Source organism: Oculina patagonica, chromosome 12, assembly GCF_052425735.1.
Source record: "Oculina patagonica isolate OP01 chromosome 12, crgOcupat, whole genome shotgun sequence".
In the NCBI taxonomy this organism is placed as follows: domain Eukaryota; kingdom Metazoa; phylum Cnidaria; class Anthozoa; order Scleractinia; family Oculinidae; genus Oculina; species Oculina patagonica.
In genome coordinates this window covers 25731660-25744167 of record NC_135769.1, presented here as the reverse complement: position 1 = coordinate 25744167, position 12508 = coordinate 25731660, and the positions used below count along the sequence as shown (strand labels likewise).

Here is a 12508-nt window from a genome sequence, read left to right as displayed (position 1 = left end):
TGTGCAGTTAGAATAGGCGGGATCAGGGGATGGGGAGGGGGGGGGGGGGAGGGGGTTTGTACCCCAATATTCTTGACAATATTCATAATAAATACTGCATAAGAGCTTGTATATAAAGAACTTTTCCATGCTGTAAGGGAAAGTTGAGCTTGAAATATAGTTTAAACTGTGTAATGAACAAATATTAAAGGTACAATTCATTTAACAGAATATGAATTACAAAGAGTGTCAAATCCACTTCCCATTTCTGAGATGGGGCTGTGTTTGGCTGTCGGGTCCTATTTATGATTAATTATGTACCGATGTCGTGCATGGTAACACGTAATTCTATATTTATTCCGTCGAGATGACTGACGAGAGTACAAACTTGAAGTAAGAAATTTGTGAAAGGGAGACAATAGCTCTGGTTTGTTAATTGCGCTTGCATGTCCCACGAAATCAGTTTAGACAATATTTTAAGTATGTGTTTTAAGGAGGAAGTTAGAAAGGGACGGAGGTTCAAATATATAGCTTGAAACTTAAGATGTATTTAAAAATATATAGTTTAATATATTTAACGACAAAGCACGCGGGCGGTGCCTCAGATCTAGCGTTGGCATCTCTCAGTTCAACTCTTATCGAATCTCACAACTCTGTTCTGACTTGTATACTGACTCGGGAAATTCAGTAAGAGCTCTGTGATCAGGTTTACTTTCCCAGGGGAAACGACCTTGAGATCATGAATCAACCATGCCTGTAGTCATATCTTTTCCTTAGGTAAAAAAGACGCGATTGGAGTTTACAAACAGTGGCGACAGCTAATCATACGCAGATCGTTTGCCATTTCTATTTGCAAACGTAAAAAAAAAAAAAAAAAAAAAAAAAAAAAAAAAAAAACAGCTCTTATCCACTAGGTTAGATTGTCCTGAACGGTGTTTTAATATCTGTGATGTTTTTTGACTTAGGGTCAGCCAGGGGGGTACGTTTTTTAGCGCTGGATCCACAAAACTCGGGTACATGTCAGTATCAGACCGCTCATCCACAAGTAGCTCACGGTCTGTTCTTTTTTATAAATTGTTAATTTTCTTAAAGCGGAAATGATTTGAGAAAATAAATGACTTGGAGAGATTAATTTTTCCGCCAAACTTTTCGTAAAATCATTGGTAACCGATGAAATTACACAAGTTGTCGAAAAGCTAATATTCTTCAGTTCTGTGTACCACCGAGCATTCGCGGAATCCGTTAAGGGTTGCTACATCCAAAGTTCAGTTTACTCAGTTGTACTAATGTTGTTTTTTTTTTTTCTTTACAACGCAAACACTAGCATATTGCTAGGGTACTTGATACTTGAATACTACTTGTAAAAATTTGGCCGCGGACTAACCTTGCCGGGGAAAGGCTATAGACCCTCGTGGCGACTCTTGATTGGTCAGTGGTTTGTTTTCTCTTTATAAACTACGTAAACAGTATATCAGAGTATATTGCTTGATAAAAATAGGTTGAACTGAAGTATCACTTTAAACAATATTGGACTAAAAAGTAGACCGACACGAACGTGGTGATTCCCAATTGGTCCGCGAAGTTCTTGTACTAATACTGTTCCTGTATATTGACTATTATTTGTTTTTGCTCATTTACTTGAAGACTTTGTTGTGATACAGTCAATTCGACCCCTTATCATACGCAAATATAGTCAGGTTATCAGTTCTACCAAATTTCAAAGACAGCCGGCCTATCATTAATGATATTGTCCAGAATTGCGTAATAATGCCTTTCCTTTTCCCAAAAAGCTTACTAAAAAAAATAATTGACAGTAGCCTCTGTTACAGGCTTTTAAATTGTGCGAAAAACGAGTGACCGGGAAAAAATCCTGGCCGTCTCGAGTTTAACTTACTTGAAGTGCGAATCGCCTTGTCCCCTCCTCTCACCACCCCTCACCTCCTACCCTCCACCCCCCTCTCCTCCCCCGATAATAGCGTGACTTCGCACGCGGTGTTCGACGAGTTGATTCGTGAGTTCGCTTCACCGAGAGGTCCCTGGGCAGAGACGAAACATGCGTGTCAGGCTAGCCATGGAAAAACGAAAAAAAAAAAGCAAAAATAAAAATAACTAAAATTATTTTTATTAAGAATTTTTCAAGGTGATCATTTTGCAGTTCCTATTCCATTTTGCGAGCAGCGAACGTTACCCACAGTTCGAACATTTGGGGATAGGGTAGCCTTCTCGACTCCAAGTTCAAAGTATCGATTTCAGATGTTGAATATTCTTGGAATTATTAAATAACAGGTGTAGGAGCTATAGCCAGAGCAATAACGAGCTTCACAACCTTACATGTTTTTTCTTGTCAAGAAAGAATAATTTATCAAGAATACACTTGTGTAGTATACTGGAGTGAATCAGAAAACTTCACTGAAGATGACCAATAAAAATAAGATATGTTCAATATGGTCGAAATTTTCTCGCAGACTTCATTTCGGCAATTCTCTTCTTGTCTTCGTCGAATTTCTTTCGTAAATGTGCGATATCTGTCAAACATAAAAACAAATGAAACAGAAAAGTTAACGCCACCTGAGCAATACTTATACAGGTACAGAGTTACATGTATTGTTTTCTGACATCTCATTCCCGCTTGAGGACACGCAAATTTCGTTGCTAAAGTGAACTCCTTATACTGTTTACGTTGCATTTGGTCTGTGCGTTATGACCTTCACTGAACTGAACAATCTAGAAGAAATGGCACGATTCCTCTTTTCTAAGTACGACGTTCTTGTGTATCATATTTCTTTCCTAGTTATGTATCAGTCAATTCCAAGCGAGATCACCCCCCCCCCCTCCCCGGGCAACCCCCGGGCATTTGACCGCTACTGAGCCCAGATAGTGGGGAATTTGATCGACTTGAAGCCCGGATGGTGGGGCATTTGACCGTTGACAAAATGCGTCATAACTATAAAACGCTAGCGAGCTCAAGTGCGCGAAGTTAGTATTTGGTTACGTTAATGTAAAGTACCTAGTTTCAATGTATTTATCTTTTCCTAGTAAAATTGGCTAATAAATAGGGCACGAGTGTCCCTCTAGACCGAGTGTTTATAGCAAGAAGGTAACTGGTCATTTAAGCGAATTCGCTCGTACTCGTAGGCAAAACGACCGCGATTTAAAGAGAAAACCGACTCAAAATGGCATTTCAGCCCCGACCGGTGGGGCATTTGACCGTGCAACTGGCCCACATAGTGGGGAATTTGATCAAACATTTTTAAAAAAGTCAAATGCCCGGGGGTTCGCCCGGGGGGGGGGGGGATGATCTCGCTTGGAATTGACTGACACATTATATCCACCCTAGCCTCAGTAAGCGTACATGTAGAACGACTGATCTTCTTTTAATTCCTGCTTCTATCGATATTTTAATTTTTTATCATTTCCTGAAAGCGAGCGTTAAGTTCCATTTACACTGTACATGACTTTTGTAAGAAACGATCAATGAAAGTACTCACGTTCTCTCCTGGTCTCTCGTTGTTGAAATTGGTAAAAATTTAACAGCGCCTGCTACAATAAAAGTAAATATCATAGGATTAATGCAATGTCCAGTTATTACTCAAAGGAGATTTTATTCCTCTGCTCAGTCTTCATTTAATAAGCCAAAGTCAAGAAAGAGTTGAGGGCTAATCGATTTCACTTCCGGGCTCATCGTCTGTGGGGCTTAACGACCGGATACCATCTCTGTCAAAGGAACCTTAACACAACGAAGGGCCGAGGGACTGGCAAAATATATACGTTCACTATATCGAGGTCTCGTTATATCACGGTTCTTTCCCATAATTAGTATTACTGGAACGCAAGAGTATCGTTCGTTATACCGAGGACTTTGGTATAATAAAATGAACAGAGGTTTGTTAAATCGAAGTTCGCTGAATTACTTAATTTCAAACTGACGCTCCATTCCTATTTCATGCATAAAGACTAGCAAACTATCAGCAGTCCCTCTTACTCCGTCCAGCGTGAAGCAGAAAAAAAAAAATAATAATAAAAATAAAACAGAGCGCGAATGGAAAAATTGACCGTGGCAGATTTTCCACGCGCACTTTTCCACTCGTGCGAGCTCTTTTTTGGCTTCAAGCTCGACGGACTAAGAAACAGGTAATGTTCGAAGTCTAAGAGATTAGAAAGGTGAGAATTTTCTTGAGAAAAAGAGCGTCTCATCTCGCTAAATATTTAAATGTGCCTAAACGTGCACATATCTTCTTTTGATGTTGTGAGCCGTGAGCTTTACTGATGTTTACAGGCCTAAGTTGTACATGAATAACTTGTGGATTTTGAAAAGCTGTTTTCACTGTCTTGCACAAACGGCCTCCGGATCAAGCAGTATGGGTTTGAGCCCTGGCTGGAGCTCTGTGGTGTGTTTTTGGGCAAGACACTTTACTCTCATGGTACCTCTCTCCAACCAGGAGTACAAAAGTACATGTAGGTAGTGGCGAGTTTAATGCCAAGGTAACCATACAATGGACTAGCATCCTGATGTCACATACGAGGGAGTAGAAATACTCTTAGTCGCTTCATGCTATGGAAACAAGGATAAGCTCCGGCCTTGGTGGGCCACTAGGCTCAAATGCAGACCTAAACATTACCTTACACAAATCAATCTTACCTTCTTTTTCTTTTTTCTTCTTTCTTGTAACTCAGCAGCATCTAGCCTGGGTGCAGCAGGGTTCCGCCCGCCTCTTCCTACAGTTACCCACCCCTCATCATCAGGTTGGTTCCGTGCTTCAGCTTCTTCTTGTTCACTCTGAACACAAGGAAATGGATATTAAAGGAGCACTACCAACTATCTTAAGCATGACTTCCATAAAACTTAAAGAACCATGCCAAAATCACAGAGAATTACAATAACATGTATGTACAGTACTTTAAGTAAAAGAGACTACGTTGCTAAGAAAGCTTAAAAAAGTACTCAATCATATCGAAAATTTAAATTAATTTTAAACTGTATGTACATGTACCTTTTCTTTCTCTGCATCAAACTTTGCCATAAATTCATCAACTTCAGCCTGTAACTTTGTGGAGTCAGGGTATTGCATGTGGTATTCTTGAATCCATTCTGCAAAATAAATATGAAAAATGCAAAGCCTAATTTGAAATGCAAAAATTCAAAATATCAATCAAAAGTGCCAATCTACATCTTAGATTTACAAGCTTTTACAGAAATTAGTCTTTTTACAGTATCAGGATTCGTACACTTTTTCAGACCAAAAATTCAAGGACTTTTCAAGGACTTTCCAGGACCCTTCTTGGAAATTTCAAGGACTTTTTTTCATGAAATTTACGCCAAATCAATGGTTGATGTGCTTGCTTATTTTGGCGGTCTTCTCATTGCCTCAAAGACTTTTGACATTCAATAAAAAAATCAAGGACTATCAAGGACCGAAAACCAATTTCAAGGTCTTTCAAGGCCTTGAATTTTTATTTTGAGATTCAAGGACTTTCAAGGACTTTCAAGGCGCGTGTGAACCCTGCAGTATTTTTGGGGAAAGGAAAAACAGGATTCTTTTTTTTTTTTTTCTTTTTTTTTTTAATAATTTATTCAAATAAAATAAAATGTTACAAGTACAGCACAAGTAAAACTAGAACGATATACAACAAACAAAAAGAGAAAAAAAAACGGAAAACTAACTACAGTATAACAATTCTCCAATATACTATCAAGCAATTTCAAATACACTATGTAAAGTATATTTATTCCATTAATTTAATTTAAGGTTCTACAATAGTTATTAAATTTATTTTGGAATTCTTTTAGACTAAGTTGGCTGTCCCACACTTTATTATGAATTATGTAATGTCTTAGATATATAATAAAGAGGTTTTCTATTTGATTCGTGTTATCAGCTGTTTGATGTTCTGTTCCAAAGAGTAAAGAGTAGTTATTTATAACCAGAGACTTGTTTGTTTTCTGCTCAAACCAATTACGTGCACTGGAAATGAGGTCGAGCACTGATTTGCATTGAAAAAGGCAGTGTTCTATCGAGTCCTCTTGTTCACAATAGATACATTTTGTGTCTTTGGCAATATTACAGAATGCCAGCTCTCGTTTAGTAAAAACAATGCGATGTCAGTAATAGTTTAAAAGTTGTTTGTAGGACTTTGGTATTTTGGCAAATAGCTTGAGTATATTTAAGACAGTTTTCACATTCTTTTGTTACATCACTATTAAAATAGTTGGACCATTTCCGAAAGCCTGTGGGCTGCATGTACTTTCCTTCAATAAATAGTCTGTAAAAGTCCTTACATTTTAATTTAAATATATCTATTTTGGTATTTGGTCCTAAAGCTACTGGTTTACCATTATGGAAAATCTCCTTATCGATGCTATTATTTTTGCCTAAAAGAAACAGGCGTTTTGGAATCGCTGATATCATCTGATAGAACTGAAGAAAGCTTGATTTAACGTTCTTGTATCTATTAGTAAAGTCATTGCAAGTCATTATCGCGCCATTGTCTTTTAACAGATCTTGGACAGTAACAATAATTATTATTATTAAACCAAGATTTCCAAAACACGGTCTTTTTGTCAATAAGAATCAATTTGTTGTTGAATAGAACGAATTTTTCTAGATTTTCTTTGTCGTAGAGGCATTTTAGTTCTTTAAAATACAATAACATATTTCTGTAAAATGCTGGGATTTGTTTGTCCAAGCTCTTCTCATCATAATTACATTTTGAACAGTACAAATTCAATTCCACCCAGTTTGTCTAAGAAGTGTTGTGGTATTGTCTTCCACTTACATGGCCTACCATCCAAAAGCCGACTGATCCAACTTAACCTCAGTGCTTTATTCATCAAAAAAAATTTTGGGCAACTTAATCCCACCTCTATCAATATTTTGATATAACACCTCTCGTTTTATTCTATCCGGTTTATTCTTACAGAAGAATTTAAAAATCAACTTACTTACTTTTTCAAGTTCAGACTTAGGTGCTTCCAACATGGATATAGAATACACAATTGGACTGATTCCAAGTGCTCTTATAATCACTGCTTTTCCAAACATAGTTAAATCCCTGCTGCGCCACATATCAAATACTGTTTGTATTTTTTGTACTTTGATCGAAAAGTTTTGTTTCAAGTTTTTTTTCTTATCATATGAGTGGTAGGTTCCAAGAATTCTGATTGCATCGCTTGTCCAGTTTAAATTAAGGGGTTTAGCTTTGCAATTTTTATCTTACCCCAGCCAAACTGCTTTCGTTTTTCTTTCATTCAAACACAGTCCTGATAGGTTTTCAAAGTTTTGTATCAGGGCAAGTGCGTTCTGTACAGAAGGGATGAAAAACGGGATTCAGGATAGCTGTGTAAAAAGTTTGGGATGCTGGATTCTAGTGAAAAATGAGCGGGAATGCAGGATCAGGACACCCCCTTCCAGACCCTGTTTATACCATAACTGAGAAAATTCTCAGAACTAACATTAAGAGAAAATGAATGGTAATCAGTTAATGAGAAACTATACAATGAGCTCAGGACAGAAACGATTCATTCCTATTTGTGCTTACTTTTCATTCCTGTTTGTATTGGATTTTTCTCTGTTGATAGCACTCTCACTGTAGAGCTGTCTAGGTTTAATGCAGCAGTTAAGGAAGAAGACTTTTTGAAGACAATGTAGCCAACTTTAAATCCCTAAAGGAAAAAAAAAACATCTTCATCATTGTGCATCTTTTGTAGTAACAACAAGTAAAGTGGGTGCTTTTTGTGGGGTCAGGTGGTCCAGCACCATGCCCAACCCCCAACTTCGAAGACCAAGGTTTACCTGTTAAGAGGGTCCTGAAAGGGGGGTATAAATTATACCCCCCAAATTTCCCATTTATTCCCAATTTTGTCCAAATCCCATTTCCCAGCCCTTTGTTTTCTGATATTTTCAAAATTCTAGACTGAGTTCAATAATTGTTTTTGTGATATATCTGCGATTCCCATTCCCAGTGACCAAACCTAGTCCCAGTGACCCAGATCTCATTTTCCCGCAGGTGGCCCAAGCTCACGATTAGAGGAATTGAAATAATTAACATAATACTCTATTGAAATACACGAAACATGACTCTCGCCTGGTGGCATATGGTTGTGTTACAATGGTTCATATTTATAAAGGTTTGTTTGCTTTCAAATTTGTAGCTGAATTGACAATAAATTTAACTTACCTCAATGTCTTGTTGTTATGTCACAATAAATTTAATATGTCTGTTGTTATCTCAGTTCGCAGGCCGGTCCGAGGCATTTTAAGCCAGTTATGTGTATTTCAAACAGTAGTGTGTTAATTATTTTAACTCCTCTCATCGTGAGCTTGGGCTGCCTGTGTTTTTCCCAATGAAAATTTGCCTAAATCCCAGTTCCCATTCTACCCATTCTGGCCCCTCTGTTAATAATTTTAAACTCTAGTTGATTATTAACTGGGAGATGATAAAGGTAAATAAGGTGTAACGATACAGATATTAAAGTTGCGGGTAGTCTGCAATTTAGCCAAAAAAATCAGTGTAGAGTAAATGACACATTCTTTGCAACGTACACTATTAAACAGTACCTTGATTTTGTCAGAAGCGATGACCAAACTTGCCGTTTCCTTTTCTTCCGACCCTGGCTGCTTGACAAGGAAAACGTCCTTTATTGCCCCACAACAGCTGAAAAGGCGCTTCAACGAACCCTAGGACGATTTCCAGGCATAAGAAAAGAACGCTTACACACATAGGAACGAAACGTGGTCTGACATGCAACAAAGAAGTTCGGTCTCACCTTTGTGCAATATGGGGGAATATTCACTACAAAGAGCGTCTTATCGGCCGGCTTTGTAGTGTCTTCATCTCTTACTGCATGTTTTTTGAAATATAGAAAATGACAAGAACTACACTTCTCGCTGAATTTTACGCGAATCGTTCGAAAACCACCAACTTCGGACGCCATTTTGATAACTGACTGAGCAACCGCGCACATCGGGGCATGCGTAGCTGGGTACGCAAACAAGGAAAACATGGCGGAATCCTTGGAGGATTTGATAGGTACTATATCAATCCCTTTTGTTTTGCTTGCTTTGATTTATTTCCGTGTTCATTTACAGCATTAACTGTCTCTTAGATAAAGCCACGGATCCATCGAAAAGCAAGGAAGGGGTGGATTACGTGACTCCAGTATGCGACAGAGTAAATCTGGACCTGGACGGGTAGGAATCGTTGTACCCTTTACATTTTACGTTTTTATATTGATTCTCAAGCTGAACATGTCCTGTATCATTCTTATTCTCTAGTCCACTAATTGGGATCCGTTATATGGCGACGAAAGTCAAAAGCGCTAAAGAGGAAGAGGCAATACTTGGACTTAATGTGAGTTTTCTTTTGTTGCTTTCGCAAGATACACAATCAAAATCACAGCAGCCAATGAAATAACGGCATGTAACAATAGTGATCCAGATATCATAATTGTACTGTTGTAATATTTAAAGACACAAGAGTGCCTTCTTTACAGATTTTTTTGCATGTTTACCATTTATTTTAATTTGGTAGGTATGTCTGTTGTTTCATTCTTTTAGCTTGGGCCAATTACATGTAATGAGAACAAGTGTTTAAACTTTGTTAATTCTTGTTTTTATTAAGCTTAATTAGACCCCTTTAGACACAGGCTTTACATAGAGTAATTTAAATTGGATAACTCCTTAGAAAAAAAAAAAACCAAAGTGATAGACTTGGGCTTCTGCCTATTGGGGAAGAATAGACCATCAGGAGAGGAGGGGAGGGGAGGGGCTGGTTGTACAGGTACTCTTGCTACTTACACTATTTATTATCTGGGCGATAACCGTCAGCATCTACATTGTAGGCATAACTTTTGAGGCTGTCTTGCTTTCCTCAAGGTTTTCTCAGCTCACTTGTTACAGGAAATTACTATGTGCTATCCACTATAGTATAGATTGCTTTGTCAACACTTTAAAAAATTTACTGGACAGGGATCTATCTCCAGGGTAGATAGTGTTATTTACTCTTTGAACAACTGGGATCAGGTTGTCCATAGGACAAATTAGCAGGAAGTTACAGTGTAGTGTCAAACACCAAGTTTTTGTCTGTTACATTCTTATCAGTTATCTTCATTATTCTTATAGTCCTTGTCATCAACATCCACTAATATAAACTCTCAAACTGTTCATTTACTGATATGTATATCAGACCTCTCAAGTCTCACGATTTTTTCGTGAGACTCACGGTTTTCACTTCAATCTCACAATGAGAAACAGAAATCTCAGGGTAAGCAGAGTAACAAGTCATTTGATTAGTGCCTGGTTTTAGGACTCTTGTAGCTATTTTTGTCCGTCAGTTGATCAATCTCCCGTTTTTTACTGAAACCTCCAGATTATTTTACCTCAATCTCCAGATTTCCAGTGCTTTGAGGTTGAGAGGTCTGGTATATTAGGTACCAGATGATTATAAATACAGTATATAGTGAGCTCAATTAATGTTAAACAGTTTTTTTAAATCACCTATATTTTATCATTATATTTTTGACCAGCTTATTGAAGCATGTGTGAAAAACTGTGGCCAGCGATTTCACACTGAAGTTGGAAAATACAGATTTTTGAATGAGCTTATTAAATTGATATCATCAAAGGTAATTATCGGTATTAATAATATTATTATTTTTTGACAAATATTTGTCAATAAATTACATAAGATTTACGTAAACCTTATACGTTTTTTCCACTGCATGTACAGTAATGAAATAAATATATTTATTATATATATAGCGAGAATTTTAAGCAATAAACCTTGCAAATAGAATTCTATATTTGCTATATTTTCACATGTGAAAAAAGCTATACGTCCTATCAGCTTCGCGTATAGCTTTCTTCACATGTGAAAAATATAACCAATCAGCATCTAGACTACTAAGTACGACTAAACCAATCACAGCGCGAGAATTTAAATGGTTTCCAACGAGGTTGAGAAAGCGAGCGGCAAGTTTGCTCTTGACGGCAGTTTATGCTTTGAAAACATGGCTACATGTTTTGTTTCTTTACAAAACTTTGCCTTTAAAGAACTTAATGGAAATGCAAGCCAACAGAAACACGCTAAGCAAAACCTAAAGAATACAGCAGTGATAAAAATCACTCTTCAAAGGCGAAGTGAAGACAGGCGAAGGCGAAGTGTCGATAAGTGAAAGCGAGTTGAAGACAAGACTTTCATCAGAACTTACAACACATCCGCGGACTTTCTAAGAGTATTCAGGAACTCTTGGGATCGTCTTGGTAAAGTAAATTGTATTTTTTAATTGGATTTACGTCGCAATTATAGTTTAATTAACCGACTCCTTGTGTTGTCACAATTTGTTCAAAATTCGCCAGTTGATTCGCCAGTAGTTTATTCGCTTGTGGCGAAGTTTCCTCGATGCGATACGAAGTTTATAAATGTAACGCAGTGTGTTTATTTAAATAAAGTTCTTGCTAGGAGAGTTTGTCGCCAGTAATTTTTCTTTCATATTATTGAAATAGCGAATTCGCTTGTAAAGCTATGTGCATTTGCAGCTTTGTTTTCTCGCGCCGTTAACTGTTGTATGCTAAAGGTTATAAACTGGAAAAATCGGCGTAAAGTGCTCAATGGTTGAATTCTCGTTATATATATATTATAATATAGATAGGAGTCTACGCGCGCTCTGATTGGCTAAAAACCTATGTTTTATCAGAGTATAAAGCATAGAAAAATCATGTTTTATTGTTTTTCGTCAGCTTTCCTCGAGTGCTTCGCGCGTCGTTGACTGTTCGTTGGCTATAACTACTCGTATCCAACAAGGGCGAATGGAATAATTGTTTTATTAAATTCCTTTTTAAGTATAAATCCACTGGACATTTCATTTTGATGTAAACAAAGTGAGGCGGGAAAAATTGTGGCGCGGTGTCCACTGCTTGAGTTGAATGAAACTCGCAAGGAAAGCAAGCGAGAGAGTTTTCTTTCGAAGATTTTCTTCGACAATCTCCTCTTAAATCGTCTATTCATGCTGGAACTTGATTGTGACAACAATTAAGGTTTACGGGAATATCCGAAGCAATAGCTTTTCTGGAAATTATACGCCTTGTTCAAGTCGAACGAAGCAAGGGACGGATGTCATCGAGACTACTATATTATGCTGAGACGAAATTGCACTCGGTGGAGTCGGTGAAGTTTATCGAAGTTCAAAAAGACAAGATCAAGATTAAAAGGTAACAAACTTACCTGAAATGCTTAGCCTTATTTTACGTCGAATACTGAATGAAATTGTGTCAGTTTTCTGGTCTTCCCGTAAACTATTTTCTGCTTTTCATCTTTGTTTACTCGCTCTTGTTGTACATATTTTTAATTAAACTTTTCACTCGCGGTGTCTAAAATCTGTATCATAAAGCAAAGAAAGAAGCCTAAGCCATGTTTTATACTGTCATAAAACACTCCGGGCATTTGAGAACACTCGAGAAATGTAGAAAACATTCGCCTGCGGCTCATGTTTTCTACATTTCCCTCGTGTTCACAAATGCCCGTCGTGTTTTAT

General features: G+C 37.5%; 2 protein-coding genes across 3 annotated transcripts in view; one reads left to right on the top strand and one right to left on the bottom strand.

Annotated features, from left to right (window-relative positions):
• Positions 1 to 2079: 2079 nt before the first annotated feature.
• On the bottom strand, positions 2080 to 8941 carry LOC144633853 (ribosomal RNA-processing protein 7 homolog A-like). Its single transcript, XM_078492749.1, has 7 exons — positions 8744 to 8941; positions 8535 to 8654; positions 7516 to 7639; positions 4971 to 5068; positions 4619 to 4756; positions 3468 to 3519; positions 2080 to 2504 (listed from the first exon to the last, which is right to left on the bottom strand). Exons 1-7 carry the CDS (start codon positions 8939 to 8941, stop codon positions 2419 to 2421), a joined length of 816 nt encoding a protein of 271 aa, XP_078348875.1. The 3' UTR covers positions 2080 to 2418.
• Positions 8919 to 12508, top strand: part of LOC144633819 (ADP-ribosylation factor-binding protein GGA1-like) — a 105855-nt gene continuing 102265 nt past the window's right edge. For both annotated transcript variants that reach the window (XM_078492702.1, XM_078492701.1), the window contains exons 1-4: positions 8919 to 9006; positions 9083 to 9167; positions 9252 to 9327; positions 10502 to 10600. In XM_078492702.1, the coding sequence (XP_078348828.1) occupies positions 8979 to 9006; positions 9083 to 9167; positions 9252 to 9327; positions 10502 to 10600 (288 nt within the window). In that variant the 5' untranslated portion in view covers positions 8919 to 8978. The remainder of the gene's footprint in view (positions 9007 to 9082; positions 9168 to 9251; positions 9328 to 10501; positions 10601 to 12508) is intronic.

Coding starts and splice junctions, on each gene's coding strand:
- LOC144633853 (XM_078492749.1), bottom strand. CDS start 8,941: ATGTGCGCGGTTGCTCAGTCAGTTATCAAAATGGCGTCCGAAGTTGGT. Junction 8,655..8,743: donor TTCCCCCATATTGCACAAAG/GTGAGACCGAAC, acceptor AAATCGTCCTAG/GGTTCGTTGAAGCGCCTTTT. Junction 7,640..8,534: donor TCGCTTCTGACAAAATCAAG/GTACTGTTTAAT, acceptor TTTTTCCTTTAG/GGATTTAAAGTTGGCTACAT.